General features: G+C 44.7%; 1 protein-coding gene across 3 annotated transcripts in view; it reads left to right on the top strand.

Moving 5' to 3' along the window:
* DCAF1 (DDB1 and CUL4 associated factor 1) overlaps positions 1-12,827 on the top strand; it is a 60,099-nt gene that overhangs the window by 24,782 nt on the left and 22,490 nt on the right. For all 3 annotated transcript variants that reach the window (XM_082214472.1, XM_082214471.1, XM_082214470.1), the window contains exons 8-17: positions 1,481-1,582; positions 2,759-2,917; positions 4,151-4,327; positions 6,025-6,234; positions 7,034-7,203; positions 7,386-7,510; positions 7,821-9,081; positions 9,392-9,590; positions 11,734-11,816; positions 12,138-12,222. In XM_082214472.1, the coding sequence (XP_082070598.1) occupies positions 1,481-1,582; positions 2,759-2,917; positions 4,151-4,327; positions 6,025-6,234; positions 7,034-7,203; positions 7,386-7,510; positions 7,821-9,081; positions 9,392-9,590; positions 11,734-11,816; positions 12,138-12,222 (2,571 nt within the window). The remainder of the gene's footprint in view (positions 1-1,480; positions 1,583-2,758; positions 2,918-4,150; positions 4,328-6,024; positions 6,235-7,033; positions 7,204-7,385; positions 7,511-7,820; positions 9,082-9,391; positions 9,591-11,733; positions 11,817-12,137; positions 12,223-12,827) is intronic.

Below are 12,827 nucleotides of genomic sequence, written 5' to 3'. Positions count from 1 at the left end.
CCAGAGCAGGGGTCAGCAACCTTTTTCAGCCAGGGGCCGGTCCACCGTCCCTCAGACCTTGTGGGGGGCCGGACTATATTTTGAAAAATAAATAAATGAATGAATAAATAACAAATAACCCAAATATTCATTTTTGATAAAAGCACACATTGTACTCATGTAAAAACATACTGATTCCTGGACAGTCTGTGGGCTGGATTGAGAAGGTGATTGGGCTGCATCCGGCCTTAGGTTGCCTACCCGTGGTCCAGCGCATCACACAAAGAGCATGTAAATGAGATAAATGAGATCTTGGAATTGTTTCCTCAGGGGTTTTTTGGGTGACTCTTGGAGTTGAGAGAAGGAGATGTTCCTCTGTAGACAGTGGTGGGAAATCTCTGGCCCCGGGGGCTGAACGTGATCCTCCAGGCTTCTCTGTCCTGTCCGTGAGACTTTTCCAGGCCATGCTTCTTCCGCAGGCTACACCCTTTGACAGGCCTGCTCTGTATTGTCCTTAAGTGCTGCTGCCTGGGTGGAATGTGTCCTTGAACTGTGACAATACCTGTTGCTTTGCTGGATAGGGAGAATGTTGTGTGTGTAGAACAGAGGTTGGCAACCTTATCCGAGGATGGGCCGGTCGACGTTCCGTCCGTCAGAGGATGGGCAGGAGCATGTGTGTACATGCGCTCTTCCGGGTCAGAGGAGCACCTGTGTGCGTGCGCACACGCTATTTCCGGTGCTCCTCCAACCCGGAAGTGCATCAGAAATAGCATGTGTGCATGTGCAGGGGCGCTTCTCCACCCTGCACGCGTGTGCACATGCTATTTCTGGCGCACGTCCGGGTCTGAGGAGCACCTGTGCGCATGTGCACAGGTGCCATCAACCCAGAAGTCAGTCGCTGCGCCAGTAAGAGTTGGGGGGGCAGGGGTCGCCATGGGCCAGTTAAACAATCCTCATGGGCTGCTACCGGCCCATGGGCCTTAGGTTGCCGACCCGTGGTGCAGAAGCATCTTCCTTTGGCATGGCTAGAGTGTAGCCCTCTGTACAAAGGTCAGAGCTGCATTCATTGTTCTACCCAGGGGTATATGATCGCTGGAAGGTGGTCCCTGAGGGAATGTGGCTCTTTGAAAAAGGTTCCCCACCCCTGCAATTTAATAATTCAAACAGATGGATGAGAGTTAACTATTTAAAAGAAGTGCTGAAAAGATGCATTTATTAGATTTCTTTACTGCCTTTCCTTCAGTGGCGCAATGCACATTTTGACAGGAGTCTCTTCTTGTCTCCCTTTCTTGGACAACCACCTTCATCTAAAATTGTTGAGAAGGAACTTGTTAGCTGAGCCGTAAGAAATACAAGGTAGTGTTGGTCACTTGACAGAGATGGATCTTGATTGTTATTAGTATTCGCTTGCCTTTAAATTTTAGTGGAAGGAAAATTATACTGTTGAAAGTGCTCCCCACACAATTTTTTCAACAGTGAACTAATCTTTTACTTTTCTCAGCTGCTTCCCATCTTCATGCAACTTGGATCAAGAGACCTAATGATGTTCTATATTGATTTGAAACGGACCAATGATGTACTGCTTACCTTTGAAGCCCTGAAGGTAAAATGACAGCAGAGCAAATTGCTTGTTAACAAGTGGTGATTCCGTGCCAATTATTTTTTTCCATTATTTATTGAAGTAAATAATTTTGGACCTGATATCTAGTTAAGTAGTGCCAAAGTTGCATTCACCTTTGAGTTTGTGTGTTTTTGCTCTTAAGTTTGATTGAGGCAACCTTCATCTGCTCTTTTCCTAATGGGGTCAATGATTACCTGTTTTATTAAGTATATTTCCTCTGACTGCTTTGGTCTATTTATTTTATTTATTTAAAACACGTCTATATTGCCTTTTATTCAAAATTTCAAGTCAGTTCACAACAATGTGAATATTCATTAAAATCACTGTGTTTAAGGCTACACTTATATAGATTTATTTAAAAAAATAAAAAAACCTAGAATTCCGATTTAGCTTTGATTCTAATCCTGATGCTGCTGTGCTTACTTGAATGCATTTCTTGACTTCTCAGCGCTTCGTATCCTCAGCCTTTCACATTCTGTCATCGGAGTGTTTCTTCAAGGCAAAATAAATTTGCAGTGTTAATATTCTCCCTTTGGTCTTGGAAGCGAGCCAGTCCAGAGTCTTTTTGTAGGCCAAGAAAGGCTTCAAATTAGAGGGATGCAGTCCCAGATAAATTTGCTATCCAGCTGCTTTGAATCAGTCAGCTGTTTCCTTGGTGCTGCACCCAGAGTTTCATATTATGTTGTTGTCTCCTGCTGCTTGTGTTGTTCCACTAAATTTAACGGGACATAAAATGGTTTTCCCCCAAGTTCTGCTACTGCTGCTGCCTTGAGATGAAACTGCAGAACATTGGTGCTATTTTGCACTTTAAATCCTTTGCAGGAGAGAAGAGACATTTTCCTTGCTCACAATTGCCTTGTGTTTTACCTTTGAAATGCATAGACATGCAAAGCAAAGTTTTGTGTTCTTAAATTGTAGGAAAATATCTGATGACTACATTACAGAGTTGATAAAGCTATTTATAGGTGATTGAGTTAGAAGGTGGTGTTGTTATACCAAGGCCACCTTTTTGCTCTCGGGCAGGTGCAGTCCAAGAAGGCAATATCCTCTTTCCTTACGACTCTCTGCAAATTGCAGAGAAGAGCATTTCACTGGTATCAGAGAACTCCAAGGGTTTGTTAGTGGATTTCTATATTGACTTTGGGTTTCTGTTTGCAGTATTTGGCATCGCTGCTGCTCCACAACAAGTTTGCAACAGAGTTTGTTGCTCATGGAGGAGTGCAGAAGCTACTAGAGATTCCTCGTCCTTCCATGGCAGCTACAGGTGTCTCCATGTGCTTATATTATTTGTCTTACAATCAGGATGCCATGGAAAGGGTAAGATTCCATTCTGCTAACAGAAATTGTAGGTATTTAAAATACAGTGGGCTGCATAAGGTAGGGGGAAACAGTAAAAATTGGGTGACTTCCCTTTTTCAAGCGAATTTGCTTTTGCCAGCACAAAACAACTGTTGAATACTACCTAGCAGGTTCCTCTTGGGGTGGATTCACACAGCCACACTTTTGACATGCCGACTGGAATTATTTTTTGATACGTCCATCAAATGTTGGCTTTTCCTCATAATGCTGTTTTCAACATGCACATGTGGCTGCTGTTTAATGGGATACTGGTTTGTCAGTCATCAGTTGACTGCAAGAATGCACCTCAATTCAGCAAGAGTGCAGAAAGCGAGATCAGATCAACAGGCTCTGATAACTTCAGTGTTCAGGAGTCAACTTCATAGGTTTCTTGTTCTGAAGCTAAAGTGGAGGCATGCCCCACGCTCACTGAGCTCAGAGTAAACCTATTGAAATCAATGGGTCAATGGGTCAAATCAGTGGATCCTTTAGGTGTCACCCACACAGCGTAACCCATAAATATAATATTACAGTCGTACCTTGGTTCTCGAACACCTTGGTACTCCTCTGTTTTGGCTCCTGAACACCGAAAACCTGGAAGTAAGTGTTCCGGTTTTTGAACATTTTCAGAAGCCGAACATCCAGTGTGGCTTCCACTTGAGTGCAGGAAGCTCCTGCAGCCAAATGGAAGCCGTGCCTCGGTTTTCTAACATTTCCGAAGTCGAATGGACTTCCAGAATGGATTATGTTTGACAACCAAGGTATGACTGTACCGAACTTTTTTGAGCCTGGTACATCTAGCACTTTGAAAGGAATTTGAGAGTGATTGCAAATATCTTTGCTATCCTTCCCAATTGGCATCATAAACGTGTTGCATGTGCTTCTGAACTTTGTCACAACCATTTCCCCTACGTTCTTAGCTTTTAAGCATACTTCACACACATTCTTATTAAATGCCTGGATTGATTTTGTTAGCTAGCTGCTTTATGTTTTAACTCTGATCTGTTATTCATTAGTTGCTTATCCCAACCACCATCTTGAGCAAGAACGCAAAAAGTTTTTTAAGTGTGACTGCAGCTGAGACTGCCAGTGTGACTGAATTATTAGATAGTCTGTTGCTTACTGTGGGGGGCATTGCTGAGGGTTAAACAGAAACTACATGTTGTTTCATGAACGTAAGTGAGAATTGTCCTTGCATCTTCTTGTTCTTAGGTCTGCATGCATCCCCACGTGTTATCAGATGTTGTGAACTATACCTTGTGGTTGATGGAATGCTCTCATGCCTCGGGCTGCTGCCATGCTACCATGTTCTTCTCTATCTGTTTTTCATTCCGTGCGGTCTTGGAGCTCTTCGATAGGCATGATGGCTTACGGCGCCTTGTTAACTTGGTAAGTGTTACAGCAGTTTCATATTATCAGGTGTTTTCTCAAAACATCTAAAAGTGGGGTTGGGGTGCCACCACCAAGTCTTCTGCACCTCAGCTGGTTCTGCAAGGCCAGAGGTGGGGAACTGGAATCGGATGGTGAGCTAGAAGTCTTACCTCCCTGTGAATCATCTCTGATAGGTTGGAGGGGCTGTCAATCACCTGACATCAGTAGGAGCAGGTGACAACTTCAGAGGGATTCCCTCTCAGTGCCCATCAGATGACTTCATCCCAGTGAACCTCCATTTGCAGCCAATCCCAGCCATGTTTTTACCTGCCCCATACCTGACGTCACATACGATGTCAAGTGTTGGGCAGATGCGTGTGGTTTGAGCAAAATAGTCTCATTTAGGAACCTTGCTGGACCCAGTTGCGTAGCGTGGGTTGTCAGCACCCGGGGCAAGGCAAGTAATTTGCGCCCGCTAACCCGTGGATTTGCGCCCCCTAACCCTAACCCCCAGATGTTGCGGCCGGCCCCCCCTGCACCCCCCACGCTACGCCACTGGCTGGACCTAAATAGTCCTGCGGGTTGGCAGTTCCCCACCGCTGGTATATAAGGTATTCCCTTTCTTTCATCATTTATAGAATATTCTGCTTCTCTGCAATAGATTGAATGGAGGAGATGGCAGGGAGACAGCACAAGGCCATCTTCATAACCTGTTTAGAAATCTGCTTAAGAAGCCTTGTTGTAAACTAGAATTCCTCTTTTCTACAAAGCCTTAAAGCAAAGCTATTTGAAAGTGAAATGAAACTTGGCAAAGCTTCTCTTCCTGGCCATGTGAGCAGAAGAGAGGGTGGGTGCCGAGTCTTAGGCTTTGGTCACACTTGTGAACTCTTACTCCCAAGCATTAAACCATGTTTTAGCATTATGTGTGAACATGGCCGCAGTGTGACTGTTACCAGCACCAGCATGCTTTGGGACATCTATATTTCTCTTACTTTCTATCCATGCTTCTCTTCACTGGCTATAACTTATCCTCCTAATCTTGTCATTGGGTGAGCATGCGATACTTTGTATTGTACATTGGTTTAACTTTTTCTGATTATTAATTGTTTTTATATGTTTGGATTTTATTTTGTTAAGTCACTTTCATACCTTTTTGGTATAAAGTGACTAAGAAATCTAAACAGTAATTAAAAACAACTTAATACATGTAGCATTTCCGAGATCCTCAGGCAGTTAATAGTAGTGGTAAAGGTAAGAGTAATCTTTGCTGCTGTCTTAGGAGTCCTATTTAAAGAGAACTATGGTCTGTGGTGATAAGAAGAACAGATTATTGAGGTAGTTTCTTCTTTAGCAATTAAAGTAGAGAGTTTGGTTTACTGTACTGCATGTAAAGGACAAAGCCAGTAAAAATGGAATTACACTCCTTCCCTTGTGCTTCTCCATTTTCCTGATTCAATCTTTCTGGGTATGTTACATAATATTTTTAAAAAAGTGAACAGTGATTCTTTAATTGCAAATGAACAAACTGGCTCATTTTATGAGAGTTGCTTTGTCAGGTTGCCTATATGTATTGAAAGCTCTGGCAGTTAAAGCAGCTTCTTGGCACAGGTTTTCTTTGACTGATCTAATTCCTTCATTTGAGTGAAAAAATAAGGCAATAAACCTTTATGCGTGGGAAATAACATAATGGCAAATATGTTTCTTTTTCCTTGTAGATTAGCACTCTTGATATCTTAAACCTGCAAACCCAAGGTGCACTACTAAGCGACGATGAGATTTTTGCCAGCCGCCAGACTGGGAAGCACACTTGCATGGCCATGCGCAGGTATTTTGAGGCTCATCTTGCCATCAAAGTGGAACAGGTGAAGCAGTCACTCCAGCGCACTGAAGGTGGCATCCTGGTCCATCCGCAGCCTCCATATAAGGTGAGTAGTGTATTTTGTAGAGGTATAGGAACTTTCTGATCCTGTTACCCTTTAGATATTCTTGCAAAAAAAGTCAAAAAGTCATGTTAATCAAATCTGATAAACTGACTGCGCTCCTTTCCGGTGCATAAGTGAATGACTTGTTCTGTCCGTGCTTTGGTAGTTTCGTGGACTGATTTCTGACAGGTTCTTTGTGGAGCTGATTTTAAATGCACGTAGGGAGCACAATATGCTAGTTCTAGCTCAGTCACACTGCGCTTAATTTTTTTTTGAGGGCCCCTCCCCATTCCTCTTGTGGAAATGGCTTTCATGGGTGGTTCCTTTGTTCCCCCTCCCCCTTTATGATTCTCTGCCATCTGCTGTTTAGGCAAGCTTTTCAACAGCATCCATAGTTTTTATTCCTGGATTTTAATCTGCCATACTGTATTTTAGTACATTTTTAGATCGTTGGCCTTTAGTGTTTGTGTTCAGAATTCTTTGTGCATTTATTTATTTAGCAGAATGGTAAATCTCAAATATTTTAAACTGATAGATACTAAGCCTGAAGCCCTGTCTTCAGGATTGCTTTCTCCTGCATGAGCCTTGAGATCAGCAGATGAAGCTTTGTTCTGTGTCCCAACTGTGTGAGATTAGATGCTCAAGGTGTGAGCGGGGCAGGACTTTACTTGCAGTGTCACCACAATTCTGGATCTCCCTTTTCCGAAGGCCACTATTGGCTATAAGGAGCATGCTTTTTCTTAAATCACACAAGTAATTGATGATGTTAAAAGACTTCTTGAATGTTACCTTCTCCTTTCAGGCTTGTTCCTACACTCATGAACAGATTGTAGAGATGATGGAGTTCCTAATAGAATATGGGCCGGGACAGCTCTATTGGGATCCAGCAGAGGTCTTCCTCAAGCTGTCTTGTGTGCAGCTCATGCTCCAACTTATTTCAATAGCATGCAACTGGAAGACCTACTATGCTAGGTGAGAGAATTGAACATGGTAACTCGCTGCTTGCTTGCATAGTCGTTTGCCCCAGGCGAGTGTCTGCCCATGTGCATGCTCTTCTAGCCTGGAATGACTGCTGGTGTAATGGATTTGTGTTATTTTGTGTAGCTGATCTTTGCCTTAAAAGCGTTCCACAACCCCTTGCTTTCGTTTTCTAGGAATGACACAGTACGTTACGCTCTGGATGTTCTGGCCATCCTTACTGTGGTTCCTAAAATCCAGTTGCAGTTAGCAGAGGCAGTAGATACGGTGGATGAGGGAGGAACTTCTATTTCCATCGTGGGTATGTAGAACTTGACCTTTTCAGTCGGTTTCCATCCTTAACTTTATAAATCTTTTCACTGGTTGCTGAAATTTTCAGTAAGTGTTATGCTGCCTCCTATACTAGGCAGGAGGCACTAGATGCCTTTGAATGCCATTTGCTGGGAATCATGGATGGAGAGGGTGCTGTTGCTCAGGTCCTGCTTTGGGGCTACTTGTGGACATCTGGTTGACCGCTCTGAGACCAGAGTGCTGGAGCAGGTAGGCCATAGGCCTCATCCAGCAGGGCTGTTCGTAGGTTCTTATATACTGATGTGTCCTATTTTTGTTAGGTATCAGCATTATCCTGGGGCTTGCTGAAGGAGAATTCTTTATCCACGATGCAGAAATCCAGAAGTCAGCCCTTCAGATTATTATTAACTGTGTGTGCGGCCCAGATAACCGCATCTCCAGCATTGGCAAATTCATCTCTGGCACCCCACGCCGGATGCTCCCCCAGGCACCCAGGAGTGGCGAGCACACCCTGGCCAAGATGTGGAACGTAGTGCAGTCCAACAACGGCATCAAAGTGCTGCTGTCTCTGCTGTCTGTGAAAATGCCCATTACAGATGCCGACCAGATCCGAGCGTTGGCCTGCAAAGCCTTGGTGGGGTTGTCCCGGAGCAGTACGGTCCGGCAGATCATCAGCAAGTTGCCTCTCTTCAGCAGCTGCCAGATCCAGCAGCTGATGAAAGAGCCTGTGCTCCAGGATAAGCGCAGCGAGCACGTGAAGTTTTGCAAGTATGCCGCTGAGCTGATTGAGCGGGTCTCTGGGAAACCCTTGCTGATTGGGACAGACGTCTCCTTGGCTCGACTTCAGAAAGCAGACGTCGTGGCTCAGTCAAGGATTTCGTTTCCCGAGAAGGAGCTGCTGCTTTTGATCAGGAACCATCTCATCTCTAAAGGGCTGGGAGAAACTGCTACCATCCTTACCAAGGAGGCGGATCTACCCATGACGGCTGCTTCTCATTCCTCCGCCTTCACCCCCGTTCCTGCTGCCGCCTCTCCTGTGCCTCTGCCTCGTACCCCTCGTATAGCGAATGGCATTTCAGCCCGGTTGACTAACCACCCTTCTGTAGTTCCCGCTGCTTCCTCTGTCCATGCCCAGCCAAGGCAGACTGCCTGCCAGGGCTCGCTTGCTCTCCCGGGGCCATCTCAGGCCACCAGCTCTCCAGTGATTGGCAGGATTAGCTTTGTTCGAGAGAGGCCGTCTCCCTGCAATGGCAGGAAAATCAGAGTGCTTCGGCAAAAATCAGACCATGGCGCCTACAGCCAGAGCCCAGCTATCAAAAAGCAGCTGGACAGGCACCTCCCTTCCCCTCCCACACTGGACAGTATAATCACAGAGTACCTTAGGGAACAGCATGCTCGCTGCAAGAACCCTGTGGCCACTTGCCCTCCTTTCTCTCTTTTTACACCCCACCAGTGTCCTGAGCCAAAACAGAGGCGCCAAGCGCCAACTAACTTTACCTCGCGGCTGTCACGCAGGGCGGCCTTTCCAAAGTATGGCGGGGTGGATGGCGGGTGCTTTGATAGGCACCTTATATTCAGCAGGTAAGCAAGATGCTTTTTCTCAATTCCTTTGAATCTTTGGATCCAGCTTTCCAAAAGGTAGACTTGAGTACCCATATGCATTTTGGACGAAACCTGTGGCTTTGTGTCCCATTCCTTGTTTTTCCATCTACTGACAGTTTTCTCCAGCATCTTCCACGTTCAGAGCATTCATAGATATTTCCATTCCCTTTAGATGACAGTCATGACTTCCAACCTAGCAATTTATCGTATACAGTTTTTAAGCTTCATTTTCGTTTGGTCATCTTCCAGTCCTCTCGCTTTCTTACTCAGCTGCACTTTGATTTCCCAGGTTCCGTCCAATTTCTGTGTTCCGGGAAGCAAATGAAGATGAGAGTGGCTTCACGTGTTGTGCATTTTCTGCGCGGGAGCGATTCCTGATGCTGGGCACTTGCACGGGGCACCTGAAACTCTACAACGTCTTCAGTGGGCAGGAGGAGGCCAGCTATAAGTGCCACAACTCTGCCATCACACACCTTGAGCCTTCCAGGGTAAGGAACAGTAACATAGCAGCATGGGCCTCTGCATCACAACAACCTTGTGGTTCTAGGCTTCATGAATGATACAGGGGTTAGTCAAGTCTCCCTTCAGAATCAGGATGCAGAGCTAAGCCAGGAAAGAACATAAACCTCTCCTCTAATTTGGGATTGTTTGTAAACAAGACATGCTTCATACCCTGTCCCCTATTTGATTGTTCCTCTCACTTTGCCATCTTGTCCCAGCTCCTGCCAACCTAGCAGTTTGAAAGCACACCAGAGCAAGTAGATAAATGGGTACCGCTGCAAAGAGAGGTAAACGGCATTTCTGTGGACTCTGGCTTCCATCACTGTGTTCCATTGCGCCAGTAGTGGTTTAGTCATGCTGGCCGCATGACCTGGAAACCTGTCTGTGGACAAACGTCAGCTCCCTCGGCCTGAAAGCAGAGATGAGCACTGCACCCCATAGACAAATTTGATTGGACTTAACCTTCCAGGGGTCCTTTACCTTTGCCTTACTACAGTGTACCCTTCCATTGGGTGTTATGGTGTGAATATATTAGTGTAAGTGGGAATTTTTAGTGATTGCTTTATGTAATTTGTCATAGGTCTCCAAATTTCCAGTATATTATTATTTAAGTCGCTTGTGAGTAATACAGAATTATAAGCAAGGGGAGGGGCAAAATGTTACCTGTCAGTTTCAGTCTCATCCAGTATTTCGTGGCGGGGAAGAGAGATCAGTCGTTGTGCATAGATACAACAACAACAACAACAACAACAACAACAACAACAACAGTATTTGGGAGGGAGATGAGGCTGATGGGTTTAATATGTATTTAAACAGGAAAAATGCTTTTCTATTAAATCTGAAAGTATGAAAGTTTGCGGAAGAGATTGATTCTAGAAGACCAGTCCCTGTTTGCAAGGCACTCATTTTCCATATTTCGCCGACAGAGGCCACAAATCAATTTGTTAAGGGATACAATTACCCACTCAGTCGATAGAGCATGAGACTCTTGATCTAAGGGCCGTGGGTTTGAGCCCCAGGTTGGGTGAAAGATTCCTGCATTGCAGGGGGTTAGACTAGATGACCCCATTTGTTCCCTTCCAACTCTACAATTCTCTGATTCTAAGTGACAGTTCTCACAGTTGTAAGCCAATGGGGTGCTGTCCAGGTTTTATGGGTGACAACTGTCCATCAGCGTTGGCTAGAATGGCCAATGGTCAGGAATGTAGTCACACCATTTGGAAAGCACCATTTTGGCTACTTTTGTTTGAGGTTAATCTTGTGAAAAGCTCACTTCCCCATGCTGCTGTGCATTATAAGAACATAAGAGCCCTGTTGGATCAAGCCAAAGACACATCTAGCTCAGCATCCTGTTCTCACAAGTTGCCAACCAGATGTCTAGAGGAAGCCTGGAGGCAGGACACAAGTGCTACAGCAACTCTCTCCCACTAGTGATTCCCAGCAGTTGCTGCTGCTGCTGGTGATGATGATGATGATGATAATGAAGCTTTGCTCAGAACAGGTCATTTGGAGTGGCCACGTACCCCAAACGACTGATCAAATGATTGTTGGGTTTTCCTGCTTGACAAATGTGGTGATGTTGGCCGTTGGACTGCCAATATTGTTACCTACCCAAAACGTTGTTTGCATCATGGCACAATTGGCAGCTCTGATGGCTTTCTTACTTCCCAGAACAAAATGGCAGGAAATTTTCCCCAACATCCTACAACAACAACAACAACAACAACAACAACAACAACAACAACAATTTATTATTTATACCCCGCCCATCTGGCTGGGTTTCCCCAGCCACTCTGGGCGGCTTCCAAAAGAATATTAAAATACTGTGATACAGATGTCTTCTAAAAGTCTGGTAGTTGTTCTTCTCTTTGACATCTGGTGGGAGGGCGTTCCACAGGACGGGTGCCACTACCGAGAAGGCCCTCTGCCTGGTTCCCTGTAACTTGGCTTCTCGCAGTGAGGGAACTGCCAGAAGGCCCTCGGTGCTGGACCTCAGTGTCCGGGTAGAACGATGGAGGTGGAGACGCTCCTTCAGGTATACTGGACCGAGGCCGTTTGCTAAATAAGAATACATCCACACGCCTAATAACGATACACTTTTGCTTCTTTGTTGTCTCCCCTAAACTGCAGGACGGCTCTTTACTGCTGACATCTGCATCTTGGAGCCAGCCTCTTTCTGCATTGTGGGGAATGAAGTCTGTCTTTGAAACCAAGTATGTATGCTCTTTATTGTGTTTTCATTACCCCAATAGACCAGACCATCAAAGGAGCAATCTGTTGAGAGACTATAATCCTATGGACTTCTTCGAATGCATATCAGGCAGATGACAGATAGGTAAAGATTGCCCTAGTAGTGAGTATAGCTGGGTTTTATAGTAGTAGAGGAGTGACTATATTTTATGATTAGCTCAAGAACCAGTATATTCTGTATTATGTGATGCAATATTACATTAAAAGGTGCACAAAATGACTGTTGAGAAACACTGTTGCTTTGATCTCTTACTGCGTATTGAGCATTTGATTCTCCCGTGCAGGCATTCCTTCACAGACGACCACTATGTGGAATTCAGTAAGCACTCTCAGGACAGGGTTATTGGCACAAAGGGGGACATTGCCCATGTAAGTATCACTTTTAAAATCTCCGAAGCCAATTTAATATTCTCTGTGTAAGTGTGTTGTAGCCATTTGCATGCCAGAATCATTTCTTATGGGAAGAACGTTGAAACATTGCGTAGAGTAGGGATGAGGAACTCGTGGTGCTCCAAATGTTATGGGTCCACAGTTCCCATCAAACCTGATCGTTTGCCATGCTGGCTGGGACTGATGGAAGTTGTAGTCTTATCAACATCTAAAGGATCACAGATTCATCATCCTCGGCGGTATAGGATGAGATTAATACTGAACAAGTTTGGTGAACTGAAATAAAAAATGAAATTCAGTAGCCCAACCATAGCTATTACGTAACAGAAGTGCTGTATAAATGAGTTAGAGAGGGCTAACTAAGCTCTGATCAAAACAAAATTTAAAATATAAATAAATAAATAAATAAAGTCCTTCCAGTAGCACCTTAGAGACCAACTAAGTTAGTTACTGGTATGAGCTTTCGTGTGCATGCACACTTCTTCAGATACGACGCTCTGATGTTGCTTGAAAGAGATCTAGCAATTAGTTCAAATCTGCCATGGATGGATCTGGTGATGGAACTTGCTTTATGGAGTCTGGAT

The sequence above is a fragment of the Podarcis vaucheri genome (assembly GCF_965113315.1).
Source record: "Podarcis vaucheri genome assembly, chromosome: 2".
Taxonomy (NCBI): domain Eukaryota; kingdom Metazoa; phylum Chordata; class Lepidosauria; order Squamata; family Lacertidae; genus Podarcis; species Podarcis vaucheri.
The sequence above is the reverse complement of the archived record's forward strand: the minus strand, read 5'-3'. Positions and strand labels throughout refer to the sequence as shown.